Source organism: Oncorhynchus keta, chromosome 2, assembly GCF_023373465.1.
Source record: "Oncorhynchus keta strain PuntledgeMale-10-30-2019 chromosome 2, Oket_V2, whole genome shotgun sequence".
Lineage (NCBI taxonomy): Eukaryota > Metazoa > Chordata > Actinopteri > Salmoniformes > Salmonidae > Oncorhynchus > Oncorhynchus keta.
This window is the reverse complement of record NC_068422.1, coordinates 41,778,400-41,790,040: the sequence shown is the minus strand read 5'-3', so window position 1 is coordinate 41,790,040 and position 11,641 is coordinate 41,778,400. Positions and strand designations below refer to the sequence as shown.

General features: G+C 41.6%; 2 protein-coding genes across 4 annotated transcripts; one reads left to right on the top strand and one right to left on the bottom strand.

The window, feature by feature from the left end:
• Positions 1-388: 388 nt before the first annotated feature.
• Positions 389-7,905, bottom strand: polr1c (RNA polymerase I and III subunit C). Of its 3 annotated transcripts, none has more exons than XM_035797346.2 (9): positions 7,749-7,905; positions 5,059-5,130; positions 4,836-4,943; positions 4,590-4,722; positions 4,346-4,465; positions 3,745-3,897; positions 3,261-3,410; positions 3,033-3,149; positions 389-1,002 (listed from the first exon to the last, which is right to left on the bottom strand). In XM_035797346.2, exons 3-9 carry the CDS (start codon positions 4,917-4,919, stop codon positions 884-886), a joined length of 876 nt encoding a protein of 291 aa, XP_035653239.1. In that variant the 5' UTR covers positions 4,920-4,943; positions 5,059-5,130; positions 7,749-7,905; the 3' UTR covers positions 389-883. The 3 variants fall into 3 exon arrangements, with proteins under 3 accessions (XP_035653239.1, XP_035653246.1, XP_035653231.1); XM_035797353.2 differs by lacking the exon at positions 7,749-7,905 and adding an exon at positions 5,620-5,745; XM_035797338.2 differs by lacking the exon at positions 7,749-7,905 and adding an exon at positions 5,415-5,591.
• Positions 5,885-7,753, top strand: LOC118400463 (dual specificity protein phosphatase 13-like). Its single transcript, XM_035797366.2, has 3 exons — positions 5,885-6,216; positions 6,426-6,640; positions 6,749-7,753. Exons 1-3 carry the CDS (start codon positions 5,993-5,995, stop codon positions 6,946-6,948), a joined length of 639 nt encoding a protein of 212 aa, XP_035653259.1. The 5' UTR covers positions 5,885-5,992; the 3' UTR covers positions 6,949-7,753.
• Positions 7,906-11,641: the final 3,736 nt, after the last annotated feature.

The following is an 11,641-nucleotide window of genomic DNA, read 5'->3' as shown; positions in this document are numbered from 1 at the left end:
CTGATTTCCCCTTTGTCATCTCATTGGCTACAACTGATATTGTTCAAGAAGCAATCATCAAGCTGCGTTACCCAATCTTTTTTTCTGTAGACACCTGCGCGGTTTGCTGATGTCAACGTTGTGAACAGTGTCCCATTTGGCAGTGGGGTTATACTATGTGAAAGCATAAACTACGGACAACGAGCACAATTGCATTTTATCGATGGCAATTTGAATGCACAAAAATACCGCGGCCCATTTTGTTTAAGGTAGCTGTGACCCACAAATGCAGATACCCACAGATGTCAATGTTCCCTTGGGCAAGGCACTTAACCCTAATTGGCCCTGTAATTAATCTAGATAACATCTGCTAAATTGTAAAGTATGCACAGATGTTGCAACATCAGTATTTAGAGTAATATGCTTTACCTTTATTGTTTCATGAAACAAGTCCATACAGAACACAACACATAACTGTGCACCTGGTTGAGAAGAGCCAATCCCGCCATTGACAAAATTAGTTTTAAATCCATCTTCATTCAGTAAAGACAACCTATTTTTATTGTATACCCAAAAGGACAGAATTCAGGCAGAATTCTACAAATAGGCTAATGACATGGGTGAGCCATAAGGATTTGCAAGTGACATTAGCATGAATCAGAATACAAAATATATAAGTAGCACAACTATTTGAGGATGACAAAGTCATGCTGGGTACATATTTGAACAAACGAATCCATAGTCTAGTTAATCTAAAATAAAGCATCCTCAGCATTCCCGCATTGTTCTGCTATTCCAACTGGTGTTGTATTCTACTATCCAAAGCATGTTGCACACCGGCTCAACATACGCATATATCCAACCCCTGTAGTGGGTATTTCCATTTGGTCCAACTTAATAGCTCTTATTCCATCTCTGTGGAATCGAGTTCACTGAGGAATCGCTGACACTTGGTCATGAGAACTTTGATGGCCTCTGTGACCAGGACATCAGGTGCCAGGATGCCAGTGGATTCTACAGAAACTGTATGGGAAAGAGGAAAGACAGGATGGTTGACAGTGTTCATGCACAGAATGACAAACTATACTAAACAAATAAAGTACTAGAATCACTGAGAAAAATCAATTAGCTTCTACAGTGCACAACAATATGGGCAGTGTTACCCTCATATTCATTTAGCAGCAGTGCATCGCCGCTGCTAAATTGTTGCCACCACAACAAAATATTTAACAGGAAAAAATATATAGCTATGCTAATGATCGGTCTTCTGATAGATGGAAAGGCTTTCCCAAAAACCTTGAATAGGTTACTTTGTAGCTAGTTCTATCTACCTGGCAGAATTATATAATTATTATTTGCAGCAATCCTGTGGGCATTTGTTTTGCAAACTCGATCACGTTCATATGTACCTGAATATGTATCTGAATTAAGGGATAGCTGAAGCAAAAGTCAATTTCATACATGTTTCCCAGACCTCAAAAGTGGTCTCCTGGTGTGGTTTTAACATTTTTATGTTCAACAAAAATGGGATGTTCGGAAAAAATAAAGAAAAAAGTTTAAAAACAGGACTGAGTGAAAACCTAAAATAAAAAATAAAAAGTAACCAAAATCTAAAGCCTTAATTCCCCCAACCCCCTTCCCACAACCCTTGCAAACATACTAAACTTAGCAAAAAAACATCCTCTCACGGGTCAACTGCGTTTATTTTCAGCAAACCTAACGTGTAAATATTTGTATGAACATAAGATTCAACAACAGACAAACTGAACAAGTTCCACAGAAATGTGACTAACAGAAATTGAATAATGTGCCCCCGAACAAAAGGGGGAGGGGGGGGTCAAAATTAACAGTCAGTGTTCTTGCTGTGAGATGTTACCCCACTCTTCCACCAAGGCACCTGCAAGTTCCCAGACATTTCTGAGAGGAATGGCCCTCACCCTCCGATCCAACAGGTCCCAGACGCGCTCAATGGGATTGAGATCCGGGCTCGTTGCTGGCCATGGCAGAACACTGACATTCCTGTCTTGCAGGAAATCACACACAGAATGAGCAGTATGGCTGGTGACATTGTCATGTTGGAGGGTCATGTCAGGATGAGCCTGCAGGAAGGGTACCACATGAAGGAGGAGGATGTCTTCCCTGTAACGCACAGCGTTGAGATTGCCTGCAATGTCAACAAGCCGATGATACTCTGACACACCGTCCCAGACCATGACAGACACTCCACCTCCAAATCGATCCCACTCCAGAGTACAGGCCACGGTGTTACGCTCATTCCTTCGACGATAAACATGAATCCGACCATCACTGCTAGTGAGATAAAACTGCGACTTGTCAGTGAAGAGCACATTTTGCTGGTGATGTCTGGTGAGGACCTACCTTACAACAGGCCTACAAGCCCTCAGTCCAGCTTTTCTCAGCCTATTGCAGACAGTCTGAGCACTGATGGAGGGATTGTGCTTTCCTGGTGTAACTCGGGCAGTTGTTGCCATCCTGAACCTGTCCTGCTGTTGTTACATGTGGTCTGCCACTGCGAGGCAGACCACATGTAACAGCCGTCCGTCCCAAATCCCTGTAGCGCTGTCTTAGGCATCTCACAATTTCGGACATTGCAATTTATTACCCTGGCCATATCTGCAGTCCTCATGCCCCCTTGCAGCATGCCTAAGGCACGTTCACGCAGATGAGCAAGGACCCTGGGCATCTCTCTTTTGGTGTTTTTCAGAGTCAGTAGAAAGGACTCTTTAATGTCCTAAGTTTTCATAACTGTGACCTTAATTGCCTACTGTCTCTAAGCTCTTAGTGTCTTAACGACCGTTCCACAGGTGCATGTTCATTAATTGTTTATGGTTCATTGAACAAGCATGTGAAACTGTGTTTAAACCCTTTACAATGAAGATCTGTGAAGTTATTTGGACTTTTACAAATTATCTTTGAAAGACAAGGTCCTGAAAAAAGGAAGTTTGTTTTTATGCTGAGTTTACTAGACATTATGACTGTACATTTCACAAATTCACAAAACATAGTGATGTCTAAATTCACTGGGTACCTACAGATAAAGTGGTCCCGCACTCTTGCAAGTTTCACAGCATTCTTGAGGTCGTCATGTCGGAGAACCTCCCTACTGCAGGTATCTAAGCGGCTGTTCACCACCTTGGCAACAACCTTTCCTGAGACGGAGATGGAGAATTAACTACATGGAACTTAAATAGCTACAGTAAAAGTACAATTTCAGTATGTGCAAAGGACAATGCTTCAAAATGTTATAGCTACTGTTTTACCCCCATGGTTCTCCACTTCAATGACTCCAGGTGAGAAGCAGCGTTTTAGTCGCTCTGCTTTCTCCCCCTCCACTGTTTCCATTAGTGTGATCTCAGGAAGGAGTCTGTAACTGGCTGTAGCCACAGGTGAAAACTTGGCGTGGTCTTGACCTGGAAACATAGAGCATAGGATTAAGCCACCAGAACAGCTAAGAAAGATCACTAATTTCAACAGAATATAACGTAGATCTGTAGCGACAGGCAACGGCGTAGCGAGGGTAAATTAACATAAAGTATTTTTATTTGGACGAGTGTTTACCCACGCATTGCTAAAAATGCATTGAAAATACTGGGAGAATTAACTTATTCAGACAAATATCAGCATTTACCCACATTATTTAAATTGTATACTACATCACTGGTTACAGTGCTTGAGAAAAGTTAAACTGTCATCAGATTGCCATTGTGCAGACATTATAACATTTTGCAGAGAAAGTCCTCTCACCAATGCCTTTCACACAGTGCATGACTATATCCAGCTCCTGTCCAGGCCGGAGCTGCGCCAGAAGGATGTCCCCATGTACTGGACCGATGTTGGCATCTGCAAACACATCAGCTTGGTTCCCAATAGGGGCCCACTTCATGTCCTTAGAGTACACTGAGAAAAAACGGTGTAAAAAATGTAATACAATTCTACTCATTTTACCATGGGACAGAGACATTTTTGCAGTTTTAAAGCATATCTCCTGCAATTCTACACATTTTCCCATGACTTATGCCATGTTAATCACATGAGAATGACTCCAAAAATCAATAGGGCATGTGCCCTGCGTGCCTGGTCGGTATTCGACAATTATTAGGACAGGTTTAGATAACTGGCTTGACTAACTTAATCTAAAAATTGTTTGCTGACATGGCTAATTGAGTGAGTCAGTGACTGACATAAAAACAACTGACGCACAACCACATTTTAAACTAGCACTTTGTGTATTCTACTATTCTAACTCTCAACAGTAAGTTGAGACTCCCACCAACATCCTAATGGGGCCACTGAGCGTCCAGTGACCACTTATGCTTGGCTGGCCCCAGTCCACGGCCTTACCTACCCATGTGATTCAGGTAAAGTTCCCGGGGGTCAGCAGAGTCTTTGGTGGCTCTGGGGTTCCTGGTGCATTTGATCTTCAGTTGAAGTTGAATTGTGTCGATTTCTGTGCCTTCCTCGTCCCCTGGGAAAAGCACGAATGCCTTAAAACTGATGTAGTTGGCAGTGACCCTCTACAAGACAAGTCTTGGAACGTTGTGTTAACATTGTCAGAGGAAGTGGAGACAAGGTATGCAGCATAAATGTACCTGCGCTTCTGTACTCGAACAGTCGTGGGTCAGCCTTGATAGGGATCAAGCCCAGCCTGTGGGCAAGGATCTCATCCTGAATGATAGATGTGTTGTTGTAAATAAGCACCTTCTCAACAGCCATAGTGGGGACCTAGGAGAGGGCGTATTAATACACGTCATGTTGCTATGTACCATATAAAACATAAACACCACTTATTATATATTTTTTATTTAAAGGACGCTATTTGAGTAGTTAGTAGCTACCTCTGCAAGCAATATCCTTCGAAAGGCATTGGCGAGAGCAGCATCTATGCCCACCATGTCGAACTCCAGAGAAGTCTCATCCATTTGCACCACGTCGATTCTGAAATTCTGCAATAAATACATAATATTGACGTAAAGGGTATTATTGGCATTCCACTTAACAGACCTGAATGTAAAATTAGACCAGTATGATAATAGTTAGCTAACTAGCTAAGTTAGGTACCTTTTGAAATTTCTGCAAGTTCCATGTGTCATCGTAGCCAGGATAATTGCCAGGGTAATCTGTTGTATGAACCTGGAAACATTTGAACAATGTTAAAGTACTTATACGTCGCAGATCAACTCATCTATTGGCGTATTAAACACAGTACATATATTTCATGAGAAATATGCTGTGTGCGAACTGTGTTGTATTTTCTACCGTACTAACGTTAGCTAGCTAACGCGTTAGCTACACATTATGTTTCGCAAGCAAATGTTGGCTACCCGTTCATTCCAATAACATCTGCACATATATATTTCAGACACAAACAGTATATTAATTTATCAAATTTTATTGTATAATCTTAAATCACTTACATTTTTTATATCAAATTCACCTAATATCACTCTATTCCGAATTTCATCCACGTTGCTCATGGTCGCTGCCATTTTAGCTCCTGTTTTCAAATGACGTCACAAGCTTCGCTCTACTATATTGTGGCGCTCTCAAGCGTCAGATAAAATGAAAACTGACAACAAAGACACAAGGGAAAACTAGTTATCAGTACATTTGCTGACAAACCTAAATGCGTTTCAGACTTTCACTCTTCATTCAAGAATCATGCTGTCTGCTGCTGTATGCAGCCAGAGATGTAGTAGGGTTGTAATAGCATTCTTCCTTCCTTCAATCCTGCAGACATTTAAGCCATTGGGCTTCAATGTCCACTAGAGGGGGTATAAAGATGGTGTTATAGATTTAGTCAACACCACTGACTGTTCCATCTGTTCATGTCAGTCACTTTCTGTCATAACGCAAGCTTGAAAACACTTCCTACCTGGCACACCAGGCAAACAAGTGTGCCTAGGGAGAGTTTGCAGTACAGAGGCAATGGTCTGTTTATGTCCGAGGCCTGTATAAGCTGAGGACGTATCACTGTTTATGTTTAGGCTTTACAATGGCCAGTGAGGGAGTTTCAAGTACAGTGTCCAGCAAGACAGGTGAGCTACTGGGTTGTGTGTCAGGTGTCTCAGGCTCATGTGACACTGGGCAGAGTTGTGAATGTGAGCCAGATGTGTGTGAGCCTCCATCTCTGGAGGAGCTGGAGGAGGTGCTACATTCAGCCCAGAGCTCCTGTAGGCACGGAGACGAGGTGTGGCCCAACCTATACCTGGGGGATATGTGAGTACACCTGCTTTTCCAGTCGTAATTACACAGACACACACATGTGCATGCACACACCTATACTTACACATCACGTATATTTGGATATTGTGTGTCTCAGCTACATGTCTCATGATAGGTATGGGCTGAATCAGTATGTACTGTTGGTGTGTGTGTGCGTGATGGTGTGTGTTATTGTAGTGATATCTCTACGTTGTTTCTCCTAGGTATATGTCTCATAACAAGTATGAGCTGTGGAAGTTGGGCATCACTCATGTCCTGAATGCAGCCCATGGTAAGATGTGTTGTAAAGGCAGTGATGATTACTACGGTACCACAGTCAGCTATTACGGTGTTCCTGCCAATGACCTACCCACCTTTGACCTCTCACCTTTCTTTCACCCTGCTGCTCAGTTCATCCACCAGGCATTAAAGTCAGGAGGTAAGCCACGACCCATACAGTGAGCTGGTGTGTGTGTGTGTTGTCTGTGCGTGAGTGTGAGTGACTGATGCATGACTGTATGTATATATATGTTATTGTCTTCCCTAGGCAAGGTGTTAGTGCACTGTGCTGTAGGAGTGAGTCGGTCGGCTGCGTTGGTCCTAGCCTTCCTCATGATCCATCATCATCATCCTCTGCTGGCAGCCATCCGGCTGGTGCAGCAAAAACGATGGGTGTTCCCCAACAGAGGCTTCCTAATGCAGCTTATTAATCTGGACTACACTCTTCACAGAGAGAGAAGGGACTGAATACACACACACCAGACCTGGGATAACTATAGTTTTGAATATTATTACTAAAAGCATGGCTGTATCAGGTAATGCATGTTGCAGATAGAAATATAATGAATAGAGCAAACACAATTCCCTACACTATTCAAATCTACCTTGCAGTCGATCATACTTGTTGTACATAATGCATTTATATCTGAACATTCTGTACATTTCCAATCTCCTGAACAGGCCCCAGGTGTAGAAAATCAAGTCAAACCAATGATATTTTGTACAGATAAATCTAAATAAGTTGTGATGCTCAACTACATATCCTCTGGCGTGTTGATTTTAATGTGTTGATGTTCTCTTTATCCATAACCAGAATGATTTTGCAGGGCATAGTGATCAAACAGGTTTCATGTTATATTCAGAGGTGTAGAGAGGGTGAAGTTTATGAATCCCCCAAAAATGTAATTATACAGATATTATACAAAAAATGCACACAACAGTATTCATAACTTCTTCTTTTTTTAGAGTGTATGACTCTTTAAAACATAGAACTTGGAAGGTCAAAAGCTGCAATTAATTTTATGATTCCATAAAATAATTCAAAGCCCTTTGTAAACATTGCAAACGAGAAGTTGGATGCTTAGAAAAAAAACACATTTGAACCTCTTTGTCCATCTGAGAGTTCTTGTTTCAAACACATACTACACATCCCCGAAATATATCATATGTAGTGTGCAACTCTTTTTAATATATGTTTTAATATCAAACACGCTATCATTAAAGGGATAATTTACTCAGAATACAAATTAACATGATTTTCCACCTACCTTTTCTGTAGTTGATTCAAGAAGGCAGTTTAGGGATATTTAATTCCCTTAGACAATTAACTGACATATTTTAGCAGTTACTGTTAGTATTCTCAATAACATTAAATTCTCATACTGGATATTTTCACCAGTCGCCAACTGGTCGATCTTCAAGTCATTATTAGTCGATCACCAAACATTTAGTTTTTTATTCGCGGTGGAATTGATTCAGAAGCCCTGCGCACCGGGTAAACAAAGTGTTCCCATTTTGAACCATTTAATTTGTCTGAAAACAAACTCCGCCTCTCCCGGCGGACCGGGAGGTCTGTGGAGCGTGAGAGTGTGTGAGAGTTCGCTTGCCAATCCGATAGCTCAAATCACCGTGCCTACTGCGCTTCCAAGACCTCCGACACAGCAAACATTGATATTAGCCTACGTAAGATTTAATAACTTTTTAAACCATGGCCACAAAGAGACTGTCAAAGAATACACCAAATAGCTGCTGTTTTTACGAATGAGTACATGATTAACTTTTTATTCAGCACTGTCAACACTATTACAAAACATAAAATGTGCTTGAGTGGCCTAGCGACTGTGTATCGATAGCCCTGCGTTTTTATTATTATTAGCAGCTCGTAATGTCTATTTTAATATGAGGAATATTTTACAAGATGCTTGTACCATCAGTCCAGTAAAATAAAAAAGTGAATTATTTAAATTAATGCTCAGCAGTAACTCTCAAGTGCTACACCCACCGATCTATTTTGTTACCAAAAGTTGAGTTTTGAAATAGCCTGTAATATGGTCTGAGAATAACAATATTGTCAGGCCAGGCATATAGCCAATATGCTGTGATAATGTATCAGGCCTACTGCCCAGCCTCTTTCCTACAGAACAGTTTTTATTAGGTTAATGTTTTAAAAAATGTAAGTCATGTTTTTTTAAAAAAGTGGTGGATCTCGGCTTGATTTTTTACTGAGGAAGTGATCTTGACTCAGAAAAGGTTACTGATTTAGATTAATTAAACTAACTGTTGTAGTTATATCAGATTATATAGTTATAATATTTGGCAGCCATCAAATATATATATTTTTGTTTTCAAATAACTCGCAAATGTTCAAATACCTTCAAATATGATTTGTTTTTCTGAAACCTGTATTTGAATGCCAAAGGAAATAATTACTTTTCGTGTATTTAACTAATAATTGCCTATATTCAACTAACTGCCTTGTGTATTTTTAAAGTTGGTATTTTCAAATAAACTACAAATACAACAATTTTCTTCCCAGGTCTGACACACACACACATACAGTATGTGTGTTATATTGCTCGTTCTGATATGTCTTAATTTCTTTTCTTTTTTGGGGGGGGGTGTATGTGTGTATTATTATTGTATTTGCTGCATTGTTGGAGCTAGAAACATAAGCATTTCGCTGCACCTGCAATAACATCTGCAAAACTGTACGCAACCAATACATTTTGACACCCACACATGATAAACACGCATACACAGTACACATGCACACCCCTCCATTCCTCCCTCCTGTCATCTGGTGACCTCAGCTGTGGCATAATGCCTGCCTGTTACATGACTCTCTTTCTTTCTCTGCTCTTTCTCTCTCTCTTTCCCCTTCTCTCTCCATTTCCATCTCTCATTAATCAACCCTGTATTGTAACCCTCTCTCTGATGGATACAGTGCCTTCGGAAAGTATTCAGACCCTTTGACTTTTTCAAAATTTTGTTACATTACAGCCTTATTCTAAAATATATTACATTAAAAAAAAATCTATCTACACACAATACCCCATAATGACAAATCGAAAAAACAGGCTTTTATAGATTTTAGCAAATTTATACATGAAAAAAATTACTTATTTACATAAGTATTCAGACCCTTTGGTATGAGACTCGAAATTGAGCTCAGGTGCATCTGTAACAGTATACTTTTAAACCGTCCCCTCGCCCATACCCGGGCGCGAACCAGGGGCCTTCTGCACACATCAACAACAGTCACCCACGAAGCATCGTTACCCATCGCTCCACAAAAGCCGCAGCCCTTGCAGAGCAAGGGGAACTACTACTTCAAGGTCTCAGAGCAAGTGACGTAACCGATTGAAACGCTACTTAGCGCGCACCACTAACTAAGCTCGCCGTTTCACATCCGTTACACATCCTGTTTCCATTGATCATCCTTGAGATCTTTCTACAACTTCATTGGAGTCTCCTTTGGTAAATTAAATTGATTGGACATGATTTGGAAAGGCACATGGCTGTCTATAAAAGGTCAGGTCACAGTTGACAGTGCAGTTCAGAGCAAAAACCAAGCCATGAGGTCGAAGGAATTGTCCGTAGAACTCTGAGACAGGATTGTGTTGAGGCACAGATCTGGGGAAGGGTACCAAAACATTTCTGCAGCATTGAAGGTCCCCTAGAACACAATTGCCTCCATCATTCTTAAATGAAAGATGTTTGGAACCACAAAGACTCTTCCTAGAGATGGCCGCCTAGCCAAACTGAGCAATCGGGGGAGAAGAGCCTTGGTTAGGGAGGTGACGAAGAACCTGATGGTCACTCTGACAGAGCTCCAGAGTTTCTCTGTGGAGATGGGAGAACCTTCCAGAAAGACAACCATCTCTGCAGTACTCCACCAATCAGGCCTTTATGGTAGAGTGGCCAGACGGAAGCCACTCTTCAGTAAAAGAAAGGCACATGACAATCAATGCTCACTGTCATGTTGAGCCCGCTGTGAGTTGTGCAGCTGAGCATTGTCTCCTGGGAATATATCAGTTGAAACATTAATAATGAGATTACACAATTTAAAAGGTACTTTTTTTCTCTCAGATTGGTGTCTATTATATTACTTTCAGGCGTGTACTACTAATATATTAAGAACTGTGAAACCTTTACATAATGAATAGTGTCATCTGTCCAGTATATTCTGGAGGATGCTTTCGTCACTGGTGAGGAGGTATAGAATTACAGAATGCTAAAATTGGAAGCTAACTGCAGGGGGGTGTGTGTGTATGCGTGCATGTGCGTGTGTGTGTATGAAGAGGAGCAGACGCGGTAAGAGGGGCTGTGCTGCCTGTTAAAGGTAAGTTGACATGGATCAGATGGGAAAGAGGTTTTGTTTGATTGTTGTTGACCAGACTGTTTTCTGTTCTGCTTAGGTTTTTCTGTCTCTGTAACTAACACACACCTCCTCTCCAGACGGTGTCAGCATGTCTCTAAAGAACCGGTGCTATGAATCTCCATCTGTCTCTGAGCTGCTGGAGTTCCTATTAGCCCACTGACGGACCACCAGCCATCCCTCACTCCTCTCATCCCTCGCTTGTCTCAGTTCATCCTTCTCTCCTCTTATTCAGCTATCCATCTCGCACACAATTACACACACACGCACACACACACACACACACAATGGTTACTAAGGTATAATGCTCTGTGTGTCCTGAAGGCTTAGGGGTTTGTTTACTGTGCCATGGGCATCCAATGCTCTGGCCCTGGGGTATCTGATGGTCTACAAGAGCCTTTCTCTATCTGAGCAGATCCATCGAAACAAACTCTGGCTTCCTGGAGCAACTCATACAGCTGGACCTCCTCAGGCAGCAGAGGACACAGACAGAAACATGAATGAGAATACACATACACACACACACACACACACACACACACACACACACACACACACACACAGTATACGTCTGGCCCTTCTTTAAACACTGTGTTAACAAACCTCCAAACGAGCGTCAATGCCATACAACACTCCTTCCGTGGCCTCCAACTGCTCTTAAACGCTAGTAAAACTAAATGCATGCTTTTCAACTGATCGCTGCCCGCACCTGCCTGCCCGACTAGCATCACTACTCTGTTGACGGTTCTGACTTAGAATATGTGGACAACTACAAATACCTAG

What these genes read in the sequence shown, in the direction of transcription:
- polr1c (XM_035797338.2), bottom strand. Translation starts at nt 5,486, where the DNA reads ATGGCAGCGACCATGAGCAACGTGGATGAAATTCGGAATAGAGTGATA. An exon ending in GCACTGTGTGAAAGGCATTG is followed by an intron (nt 3,411 to 3,744) that starts GTGAGAGGACTT and finishes CTATGTTTCCAG; the next exon opens with GTCAAGACCACGCCAAGTTT. An exon ending in AGTGCGGGACCACTTTATCT is followed by an intron (nt 1,003 to 3,032) that starts GTAGGTACCCAG and finishes TTTCCCATACAG; the next exon opens with TTTCTGTAGAATCCACTGGC.
- LOC118400463 (XM_035797366.2), top strand. Translation starts at nt 5,993, where the DNA reads ATGGCCAGTGAGGGAGTTTCAAGTACAGTGTCCAGCAAGACAGGTGAG. An exon ending in AACCTATACCTGGGGGATAT is followed by an intron (nt 6,217 to 6,425) that starts GTGAGTACACCT and finishes TGTTTCTCCTAG; the next exon opens with GTATATGTCTCATAACAAGT. An exon ending in CCAGGCATTAAAGTCAGGAG is followed by an intron (nt 6,641 to 6,748) that starts GTAAGCCACGAC and finishes TGTCTTCCCTAG; the next exon opens with GCAAGGTGTTAGTGCACTGT.